This window comes from Sorex araneus, chromosome 2, assembly GCF_027595985.1.
Source record: "Sorex araneus isolate mSorAra2 chromosome 2, mSorAra2.pri, whole genome shotgun sequence".
Taxonomy (NCBI): Eukaryota; Metazoa; Chordata; class Mammalia; order Eulipotyphla; family Soricidae; genus Sorex; species Sorex araneus.
In genome coordinates this window covers 39,847,574-39,860,108 of record NC_073303.1, presented here as the reverse complement: position 1 = coordinate 39,860,108, position 12,535 = coordinate 39,847,574, and the positions used below count along the sequence as shown (strand labels likewise).

Sequence of the window (12,535 nt, the reverse complement as noted above, 5' to 3'; positions counted from 1 at the left end):
GTGTGGCCTAAAATCAAAACAAAAACAAGTGAAAGGCTGAGGCTTCCCGTTACTTAAAAGTGCATTCCAGCTGGGCCGGGGCATGATTCAAGCGCAGAGCACACACCTGCGTAAGTGAGACTCCGGGTGCCCCCCACCAGCCGTCACTAGCTCCCCCCGCTCCCTGCCTCTATGCTCCAAGTTCCCCCCCTTTTCAAATTTGAACCTTTTTTTTTGGTGGGGGGAGAGGTGCACACCCAGCGATGCACAGGGGTTACTCCTGGCTCTGCACTCAGGAATTACCCCTGGCGGTGCTCAGGGGACCATATGGGATGCTGGGGATCGAACCTGGGTCAGCCGCATGCAAGGCTAACGCCCTATCTGCTGTGCTATCGCTCCAGTCCCTCATCCTCTTTTTAAATTTGAACTTTTTTTGGGGGGGCGTACACCCAGCGATGCTCAGGGGTTATTCTAGGCTCTGCACTCAGGAATCAGTCCTGGAGGTGCTCGGGGGACCATCTGGGATGCCGGGGATGGAACCCTAGTCAGCCACGTGCAAAGCCAGTGCCTTCCTTGCTGTGCTATGACTGTCGGCCCTCAGTTTCCCTTTATTGAACACGCTGTGCCTACTGGCCCACACCTTCTTCTCTGGTGGAAAACGGTTTCCAGTTTAAGCGCTCAGATTACTAGAAAGAAGGAAACCCGTGCATTTGTGGAGGGACAGGAAAGGTCTTAGGTTTAGTGGGACCAACCTGAAGAAAAGCATCTCTGGCACACGGCATCGCTTCCCTGTGGGCTTGTGATGTCAAAGGAGAGCAGGAAAGAGCACAGCGAGGGAGACACTTGCCCTTCTCACGACCCCTGGGATTCTGGCCTGGCACCTGGCACAGTCCCCTGCATTGGGAAGCGACTGCACAGCGGAGACAGTGCTGGCCTCACACACGGCTGGCCCAGGTTTGATCTCTGGTGCCACTTATGATCGCCCAGGCACCACCGGGACTAAACTCTGAGCATCACAGGTTTGCCCTCTCCCCCCTCCTAAGAGACAAAGTCAAGTACAAAAGGAGGAGGATCAAGAGTTAAAATTGCTTTGGGTGGGGGGGAGGTTTACTGTGATTCTTGGTGGTGGAATATATGCACTGGTGAAGGGATGGGTGTTCAAGCATTGTATGACTGAGACTTAAACCTGAACGCTTTGTAACTTTCCACATGGTGATTCAATAAAAGAACAAATTAATAAAAATAATAAATAAAATAATAAATAAAATTGCTTTGGGGGCTGGAGAAATAGTCCAGAGGTTCAGGTGCTTATCGGCCAGTGCCTAGCCCTGGGTCAATCCTCAGCACTGTGGAAGACGCAGAGCACTGTCAGGAGTGAGCCCCGAGCACAGAGCCGAGAGTAGCCCCTATCCATCACCAGTAAAAGGGAAAAAAAGGGCGTTTGAAGGCAGAACATAATGAGTTGTTGGAAGAATGTGTCCAGAGTTGGGACTGAGGGAGCACAGGGGTCAAGGTGCTGCCCTGCATGTGGCTGACCCGGGTTCCATCCCCAGCACTACATAAGGTCCCTGAAGAACCACCAGGAGTGGTCCCTGAGCACTGCCAGGTGTAGCCTGAAACCAAAACCAAATCCAAAAAAAAAAAAAGGTGAGACTCAGGGCTGATATGTGACGGTGGTGTAGTAGGTGGCAGGCCTTGAATTAGAACTTTAGCACCATGGAACAGAGAAAGAAAGGAGAGGGGCTGGCAAGTTAGTATAAGATTAAGTATACTAATCCTCGTAAACAGCGGAGCCCCGTCTGATCCCGGCCACCTCCAAGAGTGAGCTCTGAGCACAGACAGAGCCAAGAGTAGCCCTTGAGCACTGCCAGGTGTGGCTCAACCAGCCTCACTCAAGCTCAAATTAAAAAAAGGAAGAAGGAAGCGAGAAGGTTGAGGGTGCAGCTTGGGGCAGAGCACTGCCCTGTGTGTGTCAGGACCTGGGTTTGACTTTAGGCAGAATAAAAAAAAAATAGGAGGGGCTAGAACAATAGCACGGGGGGTAGAGGATTTGCCTTGCACAGGCTGACCCAGGTTCGATTCCCAGCATCCCATATGGTCCCCTGAGCACCGCCAGGAGTAATTCCTGAGTGCAGAGCCAGGAGTAACCCCTGTGCATCGCCGGGTGTGACCCAAAAAGCAAAAAAAAAAAAAAAAAGGGAAAGAGGAAGAGAGGAACAGAGAAGAAAAGAAAGAATAAAAAGGAAAGAAAGAAGAAAGAACGAAAGAAAGAAAGAAAGAAAGAAAGAAAGAAAGAAAGAAAGAAAGAAAGAAAGAAAGAAAGAAAGAAAGAAAGAAAGAAAGAAAGAAAAAGAGCAAGAGAGAAAGGAAGGAGAGAAGGAGGGAAGGAAGGAAGGAAGGAAGGAAGGAAGGAAGGAAGGAAGGAAGGAAGGAAGGAAGGAAGGAAGGAAGGAAGGAAATAAGGAAGGAAATAAGGAGTGAGGGAGGGAAGGAGAGAGGGAAGAGGGAGGGAGGAATGAAGGAAGGAAGGAAGGAAGGAAGGAAAGAAGGAAGGAAGGAAGGAAGGAAGGAAGGAAGGAAGGAAGGAAGGAAGGAAGGTAGGAAATAAGGAGGGAGGGAGGGAGGGAGAGAGAGAGGGAAGAGGGAGGGAGGAAGGAAGAAAGGAAGGAAGGAAGGAAGGAAGGAAGGAAGGAAGGAAGGAAGGAAGGAAGGAAGGAGGGAGGGAAGGAGTGTGGGAGGGAAGAAGGAGGGAGGGAGGGAGGGAGGGAGAGAGGGAAGGAGGGAAAAGAGAGACTGAACCGGATGAATGGATGTGTGCAGGCTGGGATGTTTGGAACCTGGGTCACCACCAGGTGTGGTCCCCAAACAAAGCAGCAGCGTAATAAAATAAATCAGATCCCACTAGAGTCCTTCATTCCAGACCCCATTAAGATTTAATACCTAGTTCCAGTTTCAGCATTCCCCAAAAGTAGAGTTTGAAACCAGCCTGGAGTTTCCTGGGTGGCGCCGGCTGGCACCCGCCTGCCCTGAAGGGAACCTTCCTTGGGAGGAGACAAGCTTTCCTCCCTTTTATTTTGTTTCGCTTTGGGGCCACACCTGGTGGTGCTCAGGACTCACTGCTGCACTCAGGAATGATTCCTGGGGTGTTCACGAGTTACTCCTTGTTCTGTGCTCAGAAGTCACTCCTGGAGGTGCTCAGGGCACCATATGTGTTGTTGGAGATGAACCTGGGTCAGCCGCGTGCAAAGCAAACGCCCTACCCGCTGTGCTATTGCTCTAGCCCCTCCTAATTTTTTTTTATTCTGCCTAAAGTCAAACCCAGGTCCTGACATACACAGGGCAGTGCTCTGCCCCAAGCTGCATCCTCAACCTTCTCGCTTCCTTCTTCCTTTTTTTAAATCAGCCATGTGCAAGGCCAGTGCCCCACCCGCTGTGCTGTCACTCAGCCCCAATAATCTTTCCTTTCTTGTTCCACTCTCTTTTCTGACAATAAACTCTCTGGTTTGTATCTTGCACTTATCCTTGCTTGTTATTTTTCTGTTCTTTTTCTCTTGTTGCTTTGTTTTTTTCCCAGGAGACACACATCTGGCGGTGCTTAGGGGACACTCCATGCGTGCTCAAAGGGTCTGTGGTGCTAGGGATGGAACCTGGGGCTCCTGAATGCAACCTTGCACTCAGCCCTTTGAGTCACCCCCCTGGCCCCTTGCTGTGTGTCGCCACTAATTAGCAGGGCGCTGCCCCATCGGTTCGTGAATTATTCAGTGAGGCCCCTCGGCAGGAATCTCAGATCCGCAGCAGGGATCTAAGACCCCCCACAGAGCTGGGAGTCACGGAGTAGGCTCACATCCTCCCTGACACCACAGCTGGGTCATGAGTGTTCTTGCACAGAACAGAAATGATAACTGGGGGGAAGTGATGAGGTGTTCGGTAACTGTGGTCACTGTGTTGCCATAAAGAAATGAAAGAATCCAATCAGCAACTTGTACAACTTGGATTTGGACACCCCATGATCTGTCGATTCAATGCCAATAATGAAGAAGTAGAACTTGCAAGGGGTGTGACCAGGATGCCTTCCTCTGTCTTCTCTCTCCATCGCTCCCCTCCACGGACAGCTCTGGCCTTTAGTGGCAGTTAGCACCCTGACATGCAATTTCCTTTTTCACTTTTTAAAAAAGTTGCTTTTTTTTTCTGGCCACAGGCGCAGTGCTCAGGGGTCACTCCGCTGCTGTCTCCTGCTCCCGCCCGGGACCCCTGCAGCACCTGGACCCCAAGCTCCGTCCTCTCCTTTGCTCCTCGGACCCAGGTGCCTTGTGGCTGACATTTGGGAAGGACGTTGGAGCCAGTCCTGGGGGCCCCGGGCCTTCAGGACAGATGGCTGCAGGGAAGAAGAAGGTGGGAAGGCGACAGCCGCCCCCGTGCCTCTCCCTCCCCCCAACTCTGGTGAGGTCATCGGGTGGGTCGGCTGTGATGGGTGAGGTGCACTGGGGGCTCCCGTTCAGAAACGGCTAGAAAAGAAAGCCGAAATGTGCCACCTGCTGGCTGCCTCCACACTCTGGCAGTCTTCCTGGCCTCCTCGTCTCTGTGACCTTGGCACCGAACAGCTCTGTCAGCCGTCCGCACCTCGGGCTCATCTGCCCTTGTTTCCCAGCCTGTGAAGTGTTCACATCAGCACCGCACCGAGGTGCCCGTGCAAGGGCAGGGGTGTGCTAATGGTGGGGGGGCAGCAGGATGGGGGCTCAGCGGCCACCCCAGGGAGGAGAGAGGCTGACCCACTTGTGTGTGTGGTTAGAGAGCGAACGTTCCTGGGGAAGGTGGCAGCTGGCAGTTTCCAAACGGAAACAGGCAAGCACGGAGGTCAGCAGTCTCTGCCAGCTGCCCCCCACAACACACACGCGCCTCTCTTCCCCGCACCCCCTGGCCAGGGGAGGAAAGGGGTCCCGCAGGAAGGGGTCCGCATCTGCTCCTGCAGAAAGGTGTGTGTGGCTGCAGCTTCTCTGACGGATGCTCTTTCCTGCACGGTCTGCTGGCCGCCTGGGATGCTTGCCCAGTGCCAGAGAGAGGCTGAGAGTGCCCGGTTCCCTCTGTTGGTGCTCAGGAGGCTGGACGAGAACCCCGGGATCAGCTGATGCCCAGCCAGCACTTAGCCGGAGCAGAGCCACTCCAGGCTCCCTGTGTCCCCGCAGTATGACTGCCCGAGGTCTCCGCAGGGGCTCGCTCGGTCCTTCCCCATATCCAGCCTTGTAGGGCCCAGCCCGGGGGCACTCAGCTTCCTGGGCGGCTCAGACCCAGCTGAGACAGCCAAGTCGGGTTGGGGGCCGGTCAGGAGCCTCCCAGCATGGCAGACGGGGCCCTCCACAGAGAGCAGGTGTGGGGCTGAGCCTGACGGAGGTGGTGCGGGGAAGGGGCTCAAAGAGCCAGAAGAAGGGGACCCACGTCACCAGCTAGATAGCTGTGCGGTTCTGGGCTGCCACCCGCAGAGCAGTCAGCACCCCAGGAGCTAGGGTGCAGGGGACGAGGCACTCACGGCGTGCGGGAAATGCAGCTTGCGGGGCGGGATCTTCAAACTGGACCTTGGCTAGTTCACAACAGCAGGTCATGAATTGCCCACTTGGGCCCAGAACGGGGTGTGGATGGCAGAATTCCCCCCCCAAGCCCCCAGGTTCTAGGGCTGCCACAGGGACAAGCTCAGGCAGGCTGGACATCCATGACCGCAGCCCTTGACCAGAGCTCCAGGGGTGTCCAGCTCCGATTCCTGCTTGACTGATGAGCGTTCTGGGACCCTGGCCCCCAGGGAAGTCAAGCTGCTCCCCTTTTGTCCAGAAGCTGCTGTTTGTACCATTCCCAGCAGGCAAGGGGTGACCTGGGGTCCGTGACCCCAGGTGCTTGGAAAGTCCGCACAGTAGACCTTGGGTCATGGATGCCCAGGGAGAGAGCCTCGGGATTGGGGGGGAGTTAGACCCCCGACACTGCATTGGATTAGACTGGGAAGAGGCCCTCAGATGGTCCCCTTCTCTCCTTGACGTGGTCCTAGGGCAGGCCTGAGCCCACGGGGGCCAGGTGGTCCCTGCTGCCTGCCCAGAGCCTCTGCAGCCCTCGCCAGCTCTTCCCACAGGCCTCCCTGCCTTTCTCTGGTTCCCACTGCAGCGGCCTGTCCACCCTGCAGTCCCACCACTCGGAGGCCCCCGCTTGGTGGAAGTGAGGGAAGCCCTGTGAGCTGCTCCCCAACCCCTGCCTCCCACAACAGACTCTGCCGGCACGAAGCCAGCGGGGGCCCAGGAGCCGGTTCTCCGATGCCCACGGCCCCAGGGGCCCAGGAGCCAGCCCTCCGGATGCCCACGGCCCAGAGTCTGCCCCTCACCACCGGCCAACTGCGAAGGCACCAGCCTCGATCTGGTTTCACTTTTCTTTTTTTTTCCCCCAGTTTTTTGGCCACACCTGGCGATGCTCGGGGCTTACTCCTGGCTCTGTGCTCAGGAATCACTCCTGGAGGTGCTTGGGGGACAGTATCAAATGCTGTGGATCAAACTGGAGTCGTCTGTGTGCAAGGCAAGGGTCCTCTTGCTCTGGCTCGCAATTCTTGGAAACGGAAACAGGATTGACCCTCACCCCCAGAGCTGCTGAGGGTCTGACAGAGTCCAAGTCTTGAGCTCTTGAGAGGGTCAAGGTGACAGTGACCTGCAGCTCTGGGGCCACCCAGCCCCCCACTGGGCGGACACAGGCAGACGGTCAGGAAGAGGGGTTTCCCACGGGTGGTGGGGGTGTGTGTGTGGACATTCTAGGGAGACATTGCAGACACTTTTGGCTGTTGCCCGGGGACTTTGCCTGGGAGGCATGTCCCAGGGCCCCTCTGGCATCCGGCTGAGAGGGGTGGGCAGGATGCTGCTGAGTGTATGTGCAACCCTGTGGCCCAGGTCTGGGGGCTCCGTCTTGCTGTGCACACACGGGACTGTCTGTGCTGTCTGAGAGCTTCCTGGCTTGGCCTGCACCGGCCTCACCCACCAGGGCTCGGGGTACCCCTGCCCCCCGCGTGTCAAGCCCCCTGCAGACACTGGTGAGTCGCCGCCCCCACCACAGCCCGGCGAGCCCCTCAGCCGGGGAGAAGGGGCGGCCAGGGGCTCCTGAGGTGCTAGCACCCGAGCTGGCTACGTTGAAAACATTTTATTTCAATTCTATCCTTGGGAGGCAGCATAAATAATCACAGGAGACCACAAAGGTCCGTGGGGGAGGAAAAACTGGAAAATAAGACAGAAGAGGTTTGAGAGATGTGGAGCGGGAAGATGAGCAGACGCCGTCTGGTGGTGAGAGTGGGGTGGGGGGACCCTGCGTGAGCCGGCGCGGGCAGAGGGGCTTGGGAGAAGCCTGCACGGGCGCCCGGGAAAATGCAGGGGCGGGGCAAACCGTGTCGCATGGATTCTAGTAATGGGTGGAGGGGGAGAAGGGACACCCACATCCTGACCCCAGCCAGCGCTCCGTCCCTGCGTCTGCGCCGCGACTGTCCCCAGGAACGCGGCGGGTGATGGAGGAGGAAACTAAAGAATGAGTTGAGACGGACACGTGGGGGCCGGGAGTCTGCGCCCGGGGCGCCCGCCCGCGCCCCACTCCTGCAGACAGATGCCAGGTGACCGGAGACCCCCACGCCGGGAAACCTGTAAACGTTAAAGTGCTCTGGCCGCCAGGGCCGTGGTCCAGCCTGCGCGTAAGGCAGAAAGCGGCTGGGGGCGGAGGACGGAGCCGCCCCGCCACCTGCTCAGCCTCCGCCTGGGCAGCAAAGGCCTCATCTCAGATGGACGCGGGGCAGCGGGCGGGCCAGGAGGCGCGGGGCGAGGGCCTCCCCGGACACCTTGGCGTGTCTGGGCAGATGTGGGGGGGTGCGCTTTCTCCCGAGCACGCGGGGGCTCCCTCAGGACTGACACCTGGCTGCTGCAGGGCAAGGGCCCGGCCCAGAGTCCGAACGCTCAGGGTGCTGGCCCAGGTCCCGCCGCCGTTGACCTGCTGAGTGTGACCTGGCAAGTCCCCGTGGCAACCTTCAGTCCTGTCATTCGCCTGGGGGTGGACGCTCGTCCACCCTGCCTGCCTCGGGAGGGAAACACGGGAGGGAAGGCAAGAGCTTTGGAGACTCACGGGGACGAGGGCGGGGGGATTATGGCCTTGGCGAGCAATTCCCTGAAGACAAGAGGGGTGGGATGAGGGGCCCGGGCTGCACCGCGCCCCCCGCCCAGGGTGAGGCGGGACAGCAGGAACCCCGGCAGGGAGGGCCGCCTTGTCCTGCAGCCCCCGCAGGGGAGAGGTGCGAGTTCTAAGTCTCCTGAGATCCTGGCAGGCGTGTCCCCCGCTGGCTGGCCGGGGCTTGGTCCCAGCCCGGGCTGCGGGAGGCTCTGGGGAGGGCGCTGGCTGGGGGTGGCAGGTCGGGTCCTCGGGCCGTCCCCAGCCCCAGGCCAGGCTGAGGGACGTGAGGGCCGGACGGGAGAGCGGGGGGCCGAGCTAGCAGCTCTTGGGGTTGTTGCGTAAGTTCTTCAGCTCCAGCTGGAGCTGCCGGATCCGAACCTCCTTCTGGTTCAGCTCCTCCTTCAGCCGCCGGATCTCGTCCTGCTGCCGGAAGAACATCCGGAGGAGCTGAGGGGCACGTGGGGGAGGGGGAGAGCAGGTGAGAAGGTGAGCGGTACCCGGACACCCCCCCCCCGCCCCGCCCAGCCCCGTCCCCTGGTGGCTCTCCCTCCTCCCCTGGTGGCTCTCCCTCCTCCACACCCAGCTCCAGATGGGCCACGGCAGCGACTCGGGCCACCAGGGAGGGGCAGAGTCCACACAGGGCAGCCCCCCCAGCTCCCAGGGCCCACCCTCTCAGGGCTCCAGGTCTAGTCCTTTCTTGACCATTGACCGTTCCTGATGGGAACTTCCCAGGATGCTTTGCTCCTCAGGGAAGCTGCTGACGAGCCTAGGATGGACCCAGCTTTTATTTTTTTGCTTTTGGGGTCACACCCGGCGAAGCTCAGGGGTGACTCCTGGCTCTGCACTCAGGAATTACTCCTAGCACTGCTCAGGGGACCATATGGGTTACTGGGAATCGAACTGGGGTCAGCTGAGTGCAAGGCAAACACCTCACCCGCTGTGCTCTCGCTCCAGCCTGGACCCAGCTTTGAGCTGACAGGCCACGGGGAAATGTGGACCCTGCACCGCACAGGGATTCACTGGGCGCACAGGCACCTCCACGCCTCTCCTGAGGGCTCAGGGGATCAGGGGCCTTCCCATAGCTAGCTCTTTGTTGCTCTTTCTTTAGGGGCCACCTGGCGATACTCAGGGCTTCCTCCTGGCTCTGCACGCAGGAATCACTCCCGGTGGTGCTGGGATTTCTGTGAGAAAGACACGGCAGACACAACTGCCGGTCTCAAGGAGGAGGTCTTGGTCCTGTGTTGAACTATGCTAAGTGATGCACTTACTGATTTTAGCGATAATGGAGGGTTAATGCAGCGGGAGGGCAACTGCCTTGCACACAGCCGACCTGGGTTCAATTCCTGGCACCCCATACGGTTCCCTGAGCCCTGCCAGGAAAGATTCCCGAACACACCAAAACAAACCCCAAGGTATTATTATCATTTTGGTCTTTGGGACCATAGCCAGCAGTGCTCGGGAGGCTGCCAGGGATGGGGCCCAGGGGCCTGGGTGCGAAGCATGTGCCCAGACTAACAAGCCAAAGCTCTGGCTTAAAAAAAAAAATTATGGTTATTTTAAATTTTATTTTATTTTGCTTTTGACCTGGCAGCTCTCAGAGCTTATTCCTGGCACTGCAGTCAGGGATTACTCCTGGCAGTGCCAAGGGTCAAACCTGAGTCAGCTAAATGCAAGGCAAGCACCCAGCCCACTGGACCATTTCTCTTGCCCTAAAAATGACATGGGGGTGGGGGGCTCATACCTGATGATACTCAGGGGTTACTACTGGCTCTGCACTCAGAAATTACCCCGGCTGGTGCTCAGGAGACCATATGGGATGCCGAGGATTGAACCCAGGTCGGGGGTGCATGCAAGGCAAGCGCCCTACCCACTGTACCATCTCTCTGGCCCTAGAAGTGATTTCTTGATAGGGGACACACCAGCAGTGCTCGGGACCCGGAATCTATCCTTGTGATGTTGGCGTGGCCTGTGGGGTAGGGACAGATCTCGGGCTTCACACATGTTCAGCACATGCTCGAGTGCCCTTGAACCACATCCTGAGGCCGAATGTACAAGTTTTGTCTTGGTTTTGTTTTTGTGTCACACCCAGCTGTGCCCAAGCCTTACTCCCTGGCGCGGCACTCCAGATCACTCCTGTTGGAGCTCGGTGACCATATGGGATGCTAGAGATCGAACCAAGGTTGGCTGCAAGCAAGGTACGTGCCTGGCCCATTGTACTATCACTCTGGCCCAAGCGTTTTGTATTTTGTCATTGTTTTTGGATGGGGTAAGGGGATACGCCTGGCAGTGCTCAGGACTGACTCCTGCATCTGAGCTCAGGGATCACTCCTGGCACTGCGCAGGGGACCAAATGTGGTGCTGGGTACTAGGATCGGCCTGGTGCAAGGCAAGTGCCTTAACCTCTGAACTATCTCTTCTGCTCCGTGGTTTATATTTTAAGTGGAAAAGAATTAAAAAAAAAAAACAGGGGCTGGAGTGATAGTACAGCGGGTAGGGCATTTGCCTTGCATGCGGCCGACCTGGGTTCGATTCCCAGCATCCCATATGGTCCCCTGAGCATGGCCAGGGGTAATTCCTGAGTGCATGAGCCAGGAGTATCCCCTGTGCATAGCCGGGTGTGACCCAAAAAGCAAAAAAAAAAAAAAAAAAATTAAGGGAAACAGGAGAAGTCATTGTGGTGTGACTTGGATTTTCTGCATCTTGACCATGTCAATATCGATAGGTACTACTATAAAGTCTTGTTGTTTGGGTCTTACTCCTGTCTAACTCCTGACTGGCTCAGGGTTCACTCCTGAGTGAACCATATGGGGTCCTGGGGGTTCAACCCCTGGTGGCCGCATGCAAGGCAAGTGCCTTACTTGCTCTGGCCCTGGTACTGCTACAGATTTCTATATATATTTGCTGCTAGAGGAAAGTGTGGAAAGGCTACAAGTATCTCTACTGTATCTTAAAATTGAAGGTAAATCTACAATTATCTTAAAATAAATAAAACAATCTCATTTAAAAAATGAAGTACAAGTCTTTTCTTTGCAGAGGTCACACCACCCAGCGATGCTCAGGGGTTGCTCCTGACTCTGCACTCAGGAATTACTCCTGGCGGTGCTTGGGGGACCACATGGGATGCCGGGGATTGAACCCGGGTCGGCTACATGCAAGGCAAATGCCCTACCCACTGTACTATCACTCTGGCCCCAAAGTATAAGTCTTAAAGAATGAATATGTTGTTTTTAATAACTCCTTAACTTACTTTTTCTTAAAGAATTAATTAGCCAACAAACCAATCCTGAATTGATCTGCTCAGAGGAATGACTTGGTATTTGCTCCTAAAATAAATGATTCTACACAATACCGGGGTTTTCAGGTCACCAAAATCTCTTTGCAATATATATTTTAGCTAGCTTTTGTTGAGGGAGGAAGGAAGGAAGGAAGGAAGGAAGGAAGGAAGGAAGGAAGGAAGGAAGGAAGGAAGGAAGGAAGGAAGGAAGGAAGGAAGGAAGGAAGGAAGGAAGGAAGGAGGAGGGATGGAGAGGGAAGGAAGGGGGAGGGAGAGAAAGAAAGAGAGGAAGGAGAAAGGAAGGGGGAGAGAGAGTGAGAGAGAGTGAGAGAGAGAGGAGGGAAGGAGGGAGGGGCCTGAGAGCCCAAAGATAAGGCCCCTACCTTGCATGCAGCCGACCCGGGTTCCATCCCCAGCACCCCACAGGGTCTCCCAAGCCCTGCCAGGAGTGACCCCTGAGTGCTGAGTCAGGAGGAAGCCCTGAGCACTGCCGGGTATAATCTCAAACCCCAGAATATAACCAAGAGAGCGGATGACTCGGGGGCAAAAGTGCCTGCCTTGTAAGTAAGGGCGTGTGTTCAAGAGGTGGGGCCTCCGGCCGGCACGGCCAGAAGCGTGCCAGAAACTGCAGCTGAGAGCTGTGAGTACCAAAGGCCGAGCGCGGCCCTGTCCCCGCACTGGCAGGACAAGGGGAGGGACGGGGAAGAGAAGAGAAAGGACGCTTTATTGCGGGGCAGCTCTAGCTGGCAAGTGCCTCTGGCTTCCTGTGCAGGGCAGCTCTGTGTAGAGGTCCTGCGGCCAGTGCCCTCGCGGCCCGTCCACCCTCCCGCCCCGCGCAGGCCCCGTCCAGCCCGCTTTCTCCTGCTCGCTCCCATCTGCTGTGATGACGGAAAGTGCAGGTGACCGCAGCCAGCCAGCGAGGAAGTGGCCTTGTGCTGTCCGCTCAGAGACCTTGAGCGGCCCCCCAGTGCCCAGCTTCTGAGCCCTGGCGGCCGCGAGGCAAGTCACGGCTGCGTGAAGGTCAGCTGCATCGCGTCTGCCTGGGCCCTGCTGGCACCAGCTCAGCAACTTGTCCCGTTACATTCGTTTTCGTTATTCGTTTGTTTGGGGGCCACA

The 12,535-nt window shown here is 56.9% G+C and overlaps 1 protein-coding gene across 2 annotated transcripts in view; it reads right to left on the bottom strand.

The window, feature by feature from the left end:
* Positions 1–7,122: 7,122 nt before the first annotated feature.
* The window catches only part of CORO2B (coronin 2B), a 124,843-nt gene continuing 119,430 nt past the window's right edge, over positions 7,123–12,535 (bottom strand). For both annotated transcript variants that reach the window (XM_055125108.1, XM_055125109.1), the window contains exon 12: positions 7,123–8,592. In XM_055125108.1, the coding sequence (XP_054981083.1) occupies positions 8,461–8,592 (132 nt within the window). In that variant the 3' untranslated portion in view covers positions 7,123–8,460. The remainder of the gene's footprint in view (positions 8,593–12,535) is intronic.